This window comes from Oculina patagonica, chromosome 12, assembly GCF_052425735.1.
Source record: "Oculina patagonica isolate OP01 chromosome 12, crgOcupat, whole genome shotgun sequence".
Taxonomy (NCBI): domain Eukaryota; kingdom Metazoa; phylum Cnidaria; class Anthozoa; order Scleractinia; family Oculinidae; genus Oculina; species Oculina patagonica.
In genome coordinates, this window is record NC_135769.1 from 22,266,370 (window position 1) to 22,280,570 (window position 14,201).

General features: G+C 41.1%; 3 protein-coding genes across 3 annotated transcripts; all 3 read left to right on the top strand.

The window, feature by feature from the left end:
• Positions 1–1,721: 1,721 nt before the first annotated feature.
• LOC144633492 (uncharacterized) lies at positions 1,722–3,576 on the top strand. The gene is made up of 3 exons (XM_078492347.1): positions 1,722–1,920; positions 2,525–3,381; positions 3,456–3,576. Exons 1-3 carry the CDS (start codon positions 1,744–1,746, stop codon positions 3,574–3,576), a joined length of 1,155 nt encoding a protein of 384 aa, XP_078348473.1. The 5' UTR covers positions 1,722–1,743.
• Positions 3,577–5,935: 2,359 nt separating this feature from the next.
• LOC144633493 (uncharacterized) lies at positions 5,936–7,006 on the top strand. The gene has a single exon (XM_078492348.1). It carries the CDS (start codon positions 5,936–5,938, stop codon positions 7,004–7,006), a length of 1,071 nt encoding a protein of 356 aa, XP_078348474.1.
• A 2,703-nt stretch (positions 7,007–9,709) lies between these two features.
• Positions 9,710–10,654, top strand: LOC144633698 (uncharacterized). Its single transcript, XM_078492559.1, has 2 exons — positions 9,710–9,940; positions 10,119–10,654. Exons 1-2 carry the CDS (start codon positions 9,803–9,805, stop codon positions 10,551–10,553), a joined length of 573 nt encoding a protein of 190 aa, XP_078348685.1. The 5' UTR covers positions 9,710–9,802; the 3' UTR covers positions 10,554–10,654.
• The last annotated feature ends 3,547 nt before the right edge of the window (positions 10,655–14,201 follow it).

Genomic DNA, 14,201 nt, shown 5'->3' on the forward strand with positions numbered 1-14,201 from the left:
CGGCAATATCTATAGCGTCCTGTATAAAGATAGAGAACAAAAGATAGAAATTTTAATTTCGGTAAATAAAATACGAAATATGTAATTTCTGTTGTCACGGCGAGCGTGGGACAAAGAAAAGCGACCAGACTCCCTGATGGGGACGTAGTTTAAAGTGTACAATAAAACAATAATTGGATTATTTTTTTTGCATGCATGATGAGCCAGATTATCAAGGCCACAATTAATGTTTTTCGCCTCAGCATTCGTAGTTTTCGGCAGAAAACACAAACTCAAGCCAGCTGACTTTGATAATTATCGTTATTACGCTCAACCTCATGCAATATTTGCTAATTTTCACCAAGGAGATAAAATGTTAAATGAAGTAGACTGTGTACATCTATGCCCGCTTCCCTTGATTTTTTTACCTAAACGGGAGGGCGCTTACACAGGGTACCGCCTGTTGTTAATTTATACCGTTGTTTATAAAGTGCAAACACAGAGCATATTTTTGCTTCCGCACTAAATACTCGAGCCTGGGTTTGCACAGACCTACACTGAAATCGTTAATATCTTTATTTTAGTGCAGATTTGCCCAGGACTTTGCATTCGTAGTTTTCGTCAGATAACTCAAACCTCGGCCTTGATAATTCTCGTTATCATGCTCAACTTCATCCAATAATATTAAACTTTTACTATGGAGACAAAAGTTCAAATTAAGTGGACTGTGTACATCTATACCCACAGAGTGGGCGCTCACACACTGCATGTTATTAATTTATACTGTTTAAACAGGGGTTTATAAAGTGCAAACACTGCACAGAGCACAATTGTTCTCGAACACTAAATACTTGAGCCTGGGTTTGCACCGACAAACAAATCGTTCTGTGAAGATACCTATATTTTAGTGCTTCTGCATTCGTAGTTTTCGGCAGAAAACACAAACCTCGGCCTTGATAATTCTCTTCGTCCAATAATAATAATAATAATAATAATAATAATAATACATTTTCACTAAGGAGACAAAATTTCAACTGTGTACATCTATACCCACAGAGTGGGCGCTCACACAGGGTTACCTGTTCAACAGTATTAACTTATGCTGTTGAAATTGCAGGCGTTTATAAAGTGCAAACACTGCACAAAGCACATTTTTGCTCCCACGCTAAATACTTGAGCCTGGGTTTGCACAGACAAACATATCGTTTTGTAAAGGTACCTTTATTTTAGAACTTATTTACCCAGGACTTAAAACAAGTTTTTCTCCTTTTGTCGTTGAGACAAAGTGCGTGCAAAGTAAATTTGGAGTGATTACATAAGCGTGGGAAAGCGGTTCTTTTGTTGTCTGACCAAGAGTTTTCCTTGTACGTGAAGCAAGAAAACCGATATCACCCCATCCTATTAAATTATAGTTATTTTAATCATCTTTGATATCCTTGTGGTCTTACTTAAAAGACTGAGGAGAAACTGAAAATGCTTTCAAAAATTGCTAACCTTAATGAAAACCAATAAAAACGTTTTGAGCGGAACTCACCAATTTAAAAAGATAACAATGGGCGCGCAGTAGGCAACCTTGTAGACAGAGCAAAATGTTTATCTTCTAAGTACGGCGTAACAGATAGACAGCGTTAAAACAAAGAGTTTTTTGTTCTCGCCTTTTAAATATTTTGATGCAAATAAGTCTCGTAGACTTATAAAAAGCGAGCATGAACTACAGTATGTTGGCCACATTGCCTTGCGAATCAGCAAAGCACTGTTCTTAAGATGAATTCTCTACTACTGTTCCTGTTTCTGGGATTTTCAGTCGCCTTGGCCGATTTGCCGTTTGACCATCCAGACTTCGTGGAATTCTTAAATGAAGAGAGTCATGAAGAAATCCTGGGCGAGTTAGCTGTTGAAAAAAATGACCCATTGAAGCGTCCAAGCCTTCCGCCTTTTTCAGTAAGAACTGTTTTATTGCCTTTACCTTAACCCCTACTAATTGTTGTCATCGTAAGAGCTACCCTCTGATTACGCACTCATACTAATCGAATAACTGTTTTTTTTTATTAACAATGATTAAATTAGTTTTAAACTAAGTAACGTTTAGGCAGTTAAACTTTTCTTTTATGACTTAAATTTGCGGATGTCTGATATTGTTTTAAAAGTTAGTCTTACTGTAGATCAAAACCAGAAATTCTGATTTTGATCTATGTCCTGGACAGCTAGTTAATTCCATAGACAACGTTGGGGGTTTTTAAGCTCGGCTACTTTCATTATGTGATTTTCAACATGAACAGTTTCAGTCGATACTTATTTCCTCATGTATTTTCTGGTTTCCTTGTTACGGCGGTTCTTAAAATGATTACTAGAAAAAAGTTCGCTTGATGTTAAAATTCGCTAGAGTTGTAGAATTAGTTGTCGCTTTGGAAGACTTATATGAAATAAACTTAGTTTGACCTTCAAAAGAAACAAAGTCTCCCTCTTTTTGTCGTTGCTAGCTGAACCCTCAGAGCCAGCGTTCTAACACGATTAATTCAAACTCTTTTATTTTAATTTCGCACAGGAAAGACCCAACTTTAAGCCCCACTGGCGTCCATCAGGAAGACCCAGCGACCTTCCTTCTGGAAAACCCAAGTTCCTTCTTTCGGAAGAATCCAGGCTGTTTAGGCCCAGCCACCGTCCGTCTGGAAGACCTAACCACCGTCCTTCTGGAAGACCCAAGTTCCTTCTTTCGGAAGAATCTAGACTGTGGAAGCCCAGCCACCGTCCGTCGGGAAGACCCAGCCACCGTCCTTCTGGAAGACCCAAGTTCCTTCTTTCGGAAGAATCTAGACTGTGGAAGCCCAGCCACCGTCCTTTTGGAAGACCCAAGTTCCTTCTTTCAGAAGAATCTAGACTGTGGAAGCCCAGCCACCGTCCGTCGGGAAGACCCAGCCACCGTCCTTCTGGAAGACCCAAGTTCCTTCTTTCGGAAGAATCTAGACTGTGGAAGCCCAGCCCCCGTCCGTCGGGAAGACCTAACCACCGTCCTTCTGGAAGACCCAAGTTCCTTCTTTCGGAAGAATCTAGACTGAGGAAGCCCAGCCACCGTCCGTCGGGAAGACCTAACCACCGTCCTTCTGGAAGACCCAAGTTCCTTCTTTCGGAAGAATCTAGACTGTGGAAGCCCAGCCACCGTCCGTCGGGAAGACCTAACCACCGTCCTTCTGGAAGACCCAAGTTCCTTCTTTCGGAAGAATCTAGACTGTGGAAGCCCAGCCACCGTCCGTCGGGAAGACCCAGCCACCGTCCTTTTGGAATACCCAAGTTCCTTCTTTCGGAAGAATCTAGACTGTGGAAGCCCAGCCACCGTCCGTCGGGAAGACCCAGCCACCGTCCTTCTGGAAGACCCAAGTTCCTTCTTTCAGAAGATCCTAGACTGTGGAAGCCCAGCCACCGTCCGTCGGGAAGACCCAACCACTGTCCTTCTGGAAGACCCAAGTTCCTTCTTTTAGAAGAATCCAGACTGTGGAAGACCAGCCATCGTCCATCGGGAAGACCCAACCACCGTCCGTCAGGAAGACCCAGTTTCCTTCCTTCTGGAAGACCCAAGTTCCTTCTTTCGGAAGAATCTAGACTGTGGAAGCCCAGCCACCGTCCGTCGGCAAGACCTAACCACCGTCCTTCTGGAAGACCCAAGTTCCTTCTTTCGGAAGAATCTAGACTGAGGAAGCCCAGCCACCGTCCGTCGGGAAGACCCAGCCACCGTCCTTCTGGAAGACCCAAGTTCCTTCTTTCGGAAGAATCTAGACTGTGGAAGCCCAGCCACCGTCCGTCGGGAAGACCTAACCACCGTCCTTCTGGAAGACCCAAGTTCCTTCTTTCAGAAGAATCTAGACTGTGGAAGCCCAGCCACCATCCGTCGGGAAGACCCAACCACCGTCCTTCTGGAAGACCCAAGTTCCTTCTTTTAGAAGAATCCAGACTGTGGAAGCCCAGCCACCGTCCATCGGGAAGACCCAACCACCGTCCGTCAGGAAGACCCAGTTTCCTTCCTTCTGGAAGACCCAAGTTCCTTCTTTTAGAAGAATCCAGACTGTGGAAGCCCAGCCACCGTCCGTCGGCAAGACCTAACCACCGTCCTTCTGGAAGACCCAAGTTCCTTCTTTCAGAAGAATCCAGACTGTGGAAGCCCAGCCACCGTCCGTCAGGAAGACCCAGTTTCCTTCCTTCTGGAAGACCCAAGTTCCTCCTTTCGGAAGAATCTAGACTGTGGAAGCCCAGCCACCGTCCGTCGGGAAGACACAACCACCGTCCGTCGGGAAGCCCCAACCACCGTCCGTCAGGAAGACCTAGTCACCGTCCGTCGAGAAGACCCAGTTATCTTCCTTCTGGTAGACCCAAGTTTCTTTTATCGGAATGATCCAGATCGTGGAAGACCAATTGGCGTCCATCATGGAGACCAACTCGTTCTTGAGGAACGTTAAAACAATAAAGTTTGATCTCTGATGAACGATATGTCAAAACAAATGAAATGTAAAATGTTAAAGAGGATTGCCCGGGAAATAAAGCATTGAAAAAGTATCTTAACTGTTTTTTTAGATGTGCGCCGTTTTATTTCTTCTATACGCCCCCTTCCCGTTGTTATAAGCTCCCCCTTCCCTTTTAAGTTCAACCTTCACTCTCCTCGAATGCGTAAAGCTGTATCACTGGTTACTACGTAAAAACGTTTGAACTTGTCCTGTATAATTAACCACCTAATGTAAGACGTTCCGGCTTTTTCAAAGTACCAGCACTATTTCCATCCAAATCTTTTTAGCAAGAACTTTATCTAAGCAACAACGTTTCGTTAGCGACCATTTTAAACTAAAACCCTGATAAAACGATAACTATTGCACGACTAAGATAGTCAGAGGGTCACAATAAATAAAAACAACCAATCAGATTGATCCATTGCTGGTCCAATATTTTCTAAGTGTTGCACTGGGTATTGATTCATGTGTTGTCCGTACTTTTTATTAGTTTGTAAAATAACGTTTGGGAACTCCTTTCCAACTGAAACACCAGGTGGGTCCTCAGCTAAAATCCCGTTTTTTAAATTTATCCTCCCTATTTTCCGCTTATATGTATTATATCTTTTAAAGAAGATATTTTAAGCCGATCTGTTTTTCTTTTCTAAATTTTCGGTGACATCTGTTCACCTTCAACAGAGTTAGTGAAAGTTTGTTGGTGCTCGCGCTACCAATCTGTGCGTTAGTGCGACATTTTAATTTTGAATTAACGGCACATAAGCGCGAGGAAAAGCTTTGCGTTCGTTGATAGCATTGCTGTCCAAAGTGGAGTGCCACGACTCCAAGAAAAGCCTCTTGCCGTAATTGATTACACCACGCTCGAGGATCTGGGCGTCCTTCGGATGGATGTCATGTTCCGTTGACTCCGCATGCTGTTTATTGCTGATTCGCTATTGCTCGCGCGGCCTGGATCATGTTCAGCTCCGCGCGAGGACCACGAGCGCTTGCTTTCCCCGATGTATGTAAAAGAGCAGTCGTGGCACTTCACTTTGTAAACAATTCCTGCCATTCGGTTAGCCGCTGGTCTATCCTTCGGCTTTCTGAATACGTGGCCTAATGTTCTTACCGGCTTGAATACCGTCCGAACGCAGACTTTCTTGAGTACACGGCCCACTCGATCCGATGCACCCCTTACGTACGGCAGGACTGCAAGTCCTAATGGTCTTTCTTGCGTTGGCCTCTCCTTTGTTCTGTCCCGGATGCATTTCTTAAAACAGGACGTCAGGGTACCCATTTGCTCTCAGATCATGCAGGACTCGATCTTGTTCATTGGTCCTCAGTTCAGGGTGTGACGGTAGCAAGTTGGCCCTGTGCAGGAGTGTTTCCGCCAATGACACAAAAGTACACCATCATTATTTGCCAATCGACGTGCTCGACATTTTTGCCCATTTTTGACCGGATGTGACGTCAAATTTTCGGCGATGATGGTAACACGAAAAATCCGCGAGTCTTTGACCACCCCTGATCGAGGACTTATCACCTTCTATTGTAGATACGTTGACGACACACTACTCTTGATAAAACCTGACACAATCGACATCATTCTAGAACTTTTCCACAAGTTTGACAAGAACATCCGCTTTACTTATGATCTCTTTGAAAATACCACTCCGCACTTTCTGGATATCAAAATTTTAACCAACGGCATCGGAATCTACCGTAAGGACACCTTTACAGGCCAATACACGAACTTTGATAGTTTCGTTCCATGGCGCCAGAAAAGTTCTTGGATTAAAGCCCTAGTCAACCGCATCCACAGTATCTGTTCACCTAATATGCTTAAATCTGAACTAACACGGCTCAAAACGATCGTATCTTGGAACAATTTCCCCTCGCGCATTGCAAACGCGCTAATTCGACGGTTCTCTTACGATGTCCTGAATAAGATCCGTTCAGCAGCGAACAAAGACAAGGAAGACTCCATAACCATCTGGCTTTCTGTCCCGTACATCGGAGACAAAACATCCCAACTCTTAAGATCCTTCAAAAGAAAGCTTCGCAGATGTCTTACAAACTCTAACATCGAGATAAAAGTACGCGAGAAAACAACGAAACTATGTTTCTATACGAACAATAAAGATCGAGATCCACTTCTGAATAAATCACATGTTGTTTACAAATTTAAATGCCCTGGCTGCCAATCAGCGTATACGTACGTCGGCAAAACGGACAGAACTCTTTTCGTCCGAACACATGAACACGCAATCTCTGACAAAGAGAGCGCAATTTACAAACACCTACGAACGTGTAACCATTTACTTTTCATTCGTGATTTGTGTAATCTACCGGATAATTTAAACAATGAAATTGCTCCACCTTCTATCAGTAATGACAAAGAATATTTCACCCATGTTGTCCGTGATAATACAGCGGTATTAGACTGTGATCACAACTGGAATCTTCTTCTATACAAAGAGGCTTATTATATCAAACGCTCAGCACCTTCCCTGAACAATGGACTAAAATCCAGCAGAGAACTCTATCTATTCTCCTGAGTAAACTTATTGTTTCCGTCTCCTCACTCACAGTATTTAAAATCTAGCTTGTATGTTAATTTTATTAGTCTGATGATGGTATAGCTTATACCGAAATATAACAATCTATTTATCAAGATCCTTATTTGTTGTCTGAATTGTTGGACACAATGAACTTTTTCGGGTTATCCTTCGTCCTTTATGTCCTGAAACTGTCATCGGGTACTGGGTTTTTAAGTAAGACTTATTTAGACTTATTTTCCAGAAGACTTCCAAGGAAGTTTCGAAGACACTTGAACTCGCTCTTACGAGACGGAATATCTTGACAAACTTATTTTCAAATTCAACTCACCACCCATGTAAGACTTTCGAAACAGGTCAACTTTTGTTTACCCAAATTTGATACGATTAAAAATTCACATGTCTTACAAGAACCAATCAGATTTATTCCACGTGTTTTTTATTATTTTTTCCTTCCTGTATGCGTCGCCATGGCTTTCTCGCTCCACTAAGAGATAAAGAAGATTCAGAACTAAAAAGCAATATTGAACTAGCTTGCTTGGTCGATATTGGAAAGATTGACCTCGTTCCTATTTTGCATTTTATAGACCATTATTAATATTTCCTGATACGGAACCTTAACAGTACCACTTGTGAAAATGCCCAAATGGCTTACCAAAAGCTTTACAGGGGCGATTTTAGCGCAGTTTTTGTACTGATTTCCACTGCAATTTCTGTTGCGCTCGCGTTACAACCAGCTGCAGTTATTTCAGAGCGATTTGTGCGCGATATCGCTAGAAATTCTATGAAACGTGATAAAATGAACAGGGGCTTTGTAACAAGGCATATGCAAACGTCTTATAAACAAGGGTGTGGTGTTGTTTTTGATGTTGTTTGAAACCTCCGGAGATCAAGCTATCAGGCTGAAATCACGACTAAATCGCAGTGAAATCGCGCGGTTTGGGATGGAGCGCGAAAAGTCGAATTTTACCAAATACCACTTGTGTAAATGGGCTATATAGAGAATATTCCGAAATCCATCACAAAAAAAGCTTCAAAACGTTGTTGATGAAATTTAGCCCAAGATAATGAAATAGTATTTTAAAGGACAGGAAAAGATATATTGTATTCAGTTTTCTCATGTTAATCTACCTACAGTGAGCTACTAAAAAGGGCAAGTCTACCAAGTTTGTACCAACAACGGCTAGAAAACATCGCCATCCTCATGTGTAAAGTAAAACACGGACTTGTGCCCACTTATGTAACAGAAATATTTAATACAGCCCCGAAACGATATAATCTGAGGAACGCCGATTTTAATATCCCACGTTTTCGCACGGTACATTATGGAAACATTCTCTACGATATTTCGGGCCTTATCTATGGAACAAACTAGTAGATTACAGTGACAGAGAAAAACCAAATGTCACGAGTTTTAAAAACAGTATTGGGAGAAAAGACCTCACACGTCTTATACAAACTAAGTGTAAATGTGACATATGCAGCTAGGCCGCTATAAATTATTAAATGTTAAATTTTTAATTTTTGATTCTTAACTGCAATTTTTATCTTACACCTACTTTTATTTTAAAATTTTATATTCTAGTCTCATTTTTTTTATTCATTGATTTATCTATTCATCTATGTTGTACGGTTTTTTTTTAGAATTTAAGTGTAGATATTTTTAACTTCATGTAGCTTAGATATATTTTTATGTAAATAGTGTCCCCAATTAGTTTTTTTAAAAGCTAAATACCTTGACACTATAATAAAAGTATTTCGTATTTCTTTCATCCGCAACAAAAGCCACAGCCTTCGCCTTCGGTAGACAACATAAACCTTGATAATTCTTGTTTTTATGTTCAACCTTACAAATTTTATTCTCGCCAAGTAGACAAAATGACTGTGTTCATCTATCCACTTTCCCCAAAGGGCGTGGGCGCTTGTACACAGGGTCATGTAAACTGATATCTTACTATTGAAACAGGTGTGTATAAAATACAAACCGTTGCGCCCACACTTGAGATATTGTACCTGGGTTTGCATAGAATACAATCCGTTTTGTAAAGATAAGATATCTTTATATTTAACTGCTTATTTAGGTCTCCAAACAAAGCTCTGCTTTTATTTGTCAACGAGATTAGGCGCGTATAGAATAATTTTGGAGTCGCTCAACCCACACATGTGTATGGGCCAACTGTTATTTCATTATTTGACCAAGAGTTCTTCTTATTCCTAAAACACGAATCCAACATCAGCAAGTCCTTCTAAATATTACTATATTAATCATCTTTGACATTCTTACAGTCCTCCTCAAGATAGGAGAAACTCCGAAAATGCTAACTGATTTTAGTAACAGTTGATGATGAATAAACTGTTCCTTTGTGACAAATTGGGGGGATCTGACGACAATAAGAGGATGAAAATCGCATACTTGCACATCTGGGAACTCTTCCTTGTTGTTGTTGTTTATTAATGTTTTGTACCTAGCAGATGCAAGTTGGGTTCAGATTACAGATACAGAGCAAAACCTCTTCTCGCCTCTTTCTGCGATTGTGGAGAAATAGCGGAAAATCTTTGAATGATCCTTCCAAAGTTGTTCTACAATTACAATTTGGCGACAGACAAAGTTTTTCCACGACCCACGGTTTTTACCCACACCCACAACCCACCTCCCACGATACCTACCCACGACAAAAAGCTGCACTGTCATGATCAGTTTACTGATGCAATTCAATCTTAAAGGCTCTCAAAAGCCCGTAAAAGGAACCGTGTTGGTCAAATTGCCAAAAGGATTAGCAAAGAACTGTACTCAAGATGAATCCTATACTACTTTTCCTGTTTCTCGGAGCTTCAGTCGCCCAAGACGAGTTGCCATGTACTGACGAAGTCCCGGGCGAGTTAGCTGACGAGGGAAGTGGCCCATTTCAGCCTCCAAGCTTTCCGCCAGTTTCGGTAGGATGTGTTTAATATTGCCTTTACTCTAACATCTTCAGTGTTGTTGTCGTCATCATCTTAACAACTAAACCCTCTGATTCAGCACATAATTATAGAAATCGGTGAACGGTGATCTTTTCGTAATTGACATTTTTTGAATAAAGCCAGTTCAATTCAATGCTCTGTTTTCATACAGGAAAAACCCAGCGACAGACCCAGCTTTAGACCCAGCCTCCATCCGTCGGAAAGTACCAGCTTCCCTCCTTCGGGAATACCAAGCTTCCCTCCTTCGGAAATACCCAGCTATCCTCCTTCGGAGAGACCCAGCTTCCGTCCTTCGGAAATACCCAGCTTCCCTCCTTCGGAAATACCCAGCTATCCTCCTTCGGAAAGACCCAGCTTCCGTCCTTCGGAAATACCCAGCTTCCGTCCTGCAGGAAGACTAAGCTTCCTTCTATCACGAAGATCCAGCGTCCATCCATCAGGGAAACCCAGCCTCCGTCCATCGAAAAGACCCAGCCTCCGTCCATCGAAAAGGCCCAGCCTCCGTCCATCAGAAAGACCCAGCTTCCGACCATCGGTAAGACCTAGCTTCCTCCCATCGAAAAGACCCAGCGTCCGCCTATCATAAGAACCGTCTAATTAGCTTAAGTTTCAGCCCGGACGTACGAACAAACAGATGAGATCTCAAAACCGATGGGTTAATCAAAAGTAGATAAAAGTATAATGTTACAGGCAGAAGATTGGATTAATTGGAAAATAAAGCATTGAAAAATCATTTGAACTTGTGTTTCACTACTTGTATTCCTTTTTAAGGTAATACAAGGAATCCTAGGCAGAATTTTACTCAAGACCCAAAGCTCATAATAGGCATTAAGCTTGATATTGACACAATATAGCTAAGCACTAAAGTAGCGCGTGCACGAAGGTGCTAAGGTTGGCACACTAACAAACTCTTTCGAAAGAACATCGTTATGCTTTGACGCCGATACAAAGACATACAAAGCAAACAGAGAATATATTTAGACTGCACATTTATACCACTTAGTGTGGGTAAACTATTCATTTATTGTCTTACTTAGTATTCTGCTTTGTTGATTGTTGGTGCTTCAGTTTTCACCTTGATTGAGGTCAAACTTAACAAGAAACTTCAAGCAGTTTGTGACCGTGCGGTTTATGTTTGACCACCTCTTTCAGTTCTTTGGCAAGAAAGGCACGGCGCCGCACAGTAAAACATAGGCACGCTAAGCGTGCAGGAGTTATTTTTTCAATTTATGGGGTGGCTTGGGGTGAAACTGGGTGATTGCCCTGTTGGGATGGTTTATGCCATGGGTTGAGCTATTTGTGTATGGCGCACCACCGAGTCACTTTTTTGCACAAAGTTTGCTTGCAAACAAAATAATTTTTACATGCATTTTGATACATCAGAACTGTTTTATTTAATACGGAAATTTCTATCATTTAATTAAAAAACAAAACTAATTCAATTGTCAAAATGTCACAAAATGGCACGTTCTTATTCTGTTTAAAGCGGTTATTTTGTTGCTAGCTTTGTAGCAACTGTAACAGGTTAATTTTGTTTGTTACGGAATACTTTTGGCTCTTTGCCAAACATTGTAACATGATACCGTTGTTTTTCTCACTTTTGTAACATGATACCTTTGTTTTCTTTAAAACGAACGTAACACGATACCCTTGTTTTTCTCGAAAAAGCCACGTCTCCATATAGACATTGAACGAAAAGTACTAAAATAAACGAAGTAATAAACGAATCAAATAAAAAAACTACTCTCTTCGGAAAAGTTCTTTAAAGCGCAGTACACCTGGAGTATTTGTTCCCTGTCAAAACTGTCCAACAAAGATTTTCGTTCATTCACAACGTAAATTCTATTCAACAAACAAGAACTAATTGAGTTGTCAAGTTGTCACGAAATGGCACGCTCTTATTCTGTTTTTGCTATCGGTCGTAGTTGCTTTTAACAGTAAAGTTACTTGTACCGATTCATTAAATGTTTGAACGAAAATGTTTTACAGTTGATTTCAGTTTACTTTGGCCGCCCGCTTTGCGAAGTTTGTTGGGAAATTGGAAACTTTGTTATGAAGTTGCCAATTACGGTGCGAGTTTGCGAATCAAATTGCAAACATCGATACAAATTTCCCGACTTCGGCCCGACTGAACTTTCCAAGGTAGTTGAGGAGAAACAAGACATGTTGCTCGAAAGTCATGGCGATTTCTGAACTCGAAGATTTTAGAACTTGTCAAGGAAAGTAGCTTGAAGTGCAAGACAACGTTTCGCATCAGCGATCACGCAAGTGATTTGCCGATAAATAAATATCCTGCATGTAGAAATTTGGTCAAATTTTAACTTTTTTGTATGAAAACACATATTTAACGATTTCTGTGAGGCATAATCTTCACTGTCTTCAATTTCAAGTCTTCTGCGTTTGTAAACCGGATGAAACTGTCATTTGTTTCCAACAGTTTAGCGTAGCAAAGCCCTTTTTGATAACATAACTTACAGAAGGATTTAATAAATTCGGGCCGAAGTTGGGAACTTTGTATCGAAGCTCACAATTTGATTCGCAAACTACGAATACGTTTCAAATCCATGATAATTCACGGCTTGCCAATTAATCTTTCATCGAAAACGAACTGCGACACGCTGCGACACATAATTTCGTCAGATAACTTCGCCTTTATAAACTGCAATTTGATTGGTTCTGATAGTACCTGAAATCTGATTGGTGTGACAAACAAACATACTTCACCCACTGATCGACCCACTGACTGATTCACGGGACATCCTGGGGACTAAGAGCTATTTTGAAAAAATAACTCAAAAATCTTTAGAAAAGCATTCATTCGTGCTTGCGTGAGTCACGGAGTGTGCGTGACATGAATTTCCTTCACCGCGTCATCTCTTTCTTGAAAATTCCTGCTTACGCAAGCAAATATTTATTTTGTTCCGAATGTTCAATAAAATAAACCCAAACCAGTTCATGAATGGCATTAAAAAGAAGTCCATTTCACGCCAAAATGAAGAGTAGATTAAGTCCATCGCGTTGTATTTCTCCGTTTAGCCTAGTCCGACGAGCTTTTGCAAGTAAAAATAGAGCATATCTGACTGCGTAATTCAGCAGGTAATTTCCCTGGTGCGATGACGTGTATCCCGTGCCTTGACATATTCTTGTTGATCTTGCAATTTTTGTTTTAATTCCCAAAATAAACTCAAAACAAAAATTGGAATATTCAATACTACGAAAAAAACCTCGGGTTCCACCCCCCTCCCCCCTTTGTTTTCACACGGTTATATATATTTCACAGCCGATTTCTGTGCAGGGTATAGACTGTAGACACTGCGCGGTTTTAAGAAAACCTGCTTCCAATTCCAATGTTAACAGTTTGTGAAGCGTTAGGGGCTTGCGGTGGTTCGCGAGAAAGGAGTCTTGACTTTCCCCTCATGAAAGAAAAAATTATATTATCAAACTCTCAAAAACTCGACGGGAATTTGAGAACACCAGATAAATTTAGAAACGTTAAATACAGGCCGCACGCAAGTGTTTGCTTCATCTCTAATCAGTGTTTAATTTTATAACAGTATAATTATGTACAATTATGATCTGGCTTTGGCTTCTTTGTATGCGCAAGGATCAATAACGGTGTTGTTGTGAAAACGAAACCCCGCATAAGCACAGGAAATGTTACTGCTTATGTCCGTGTCTAGCCAATTAAAGCTCTCGTTTCAGATTCCCCCGCGTCTGAGCATTTGAACAATGGCAAAGGCCACGGTTGATTTAATTTGATTAAAGTTTTCAAAGGATGTTCGGAAGATTGTAGGGAGTTTAAAGACAAAAACAAAAAGGAACAAACGTGGTCTCAAGTAGCGAAAGAAATGGGGATTACTTGTTCCTTCTTGAAAGATACCCGAAATGTTTCGTTTTCCTTTTTTTGAAGTCGCTTTCATTGCCACAAGAGTAGAAGAGACAACAACACTCGACGCCTGAGAAATTTCTGCCGCCAAATTCGTGTTCTTATGCTTGTGCTAATATCGACGTTCGTTTTCACTTGGCACAATCTACTTATACTTGGGCTTGTGCTTGCGCTTGTACTTGCGTCGCTAGTGAAAACTAAGCTTATAACACGGTCTTCTGATAAATGGAAGCTTTTTAGCCAATCAGAACGCACACTGAATCCAGTGTTATTCGGTGTAAATTGACGGCTAGTTTCCGTTTGTACGGTTTCACTGCCGGGGGAACAATAAAAACACAACCAAGAGGG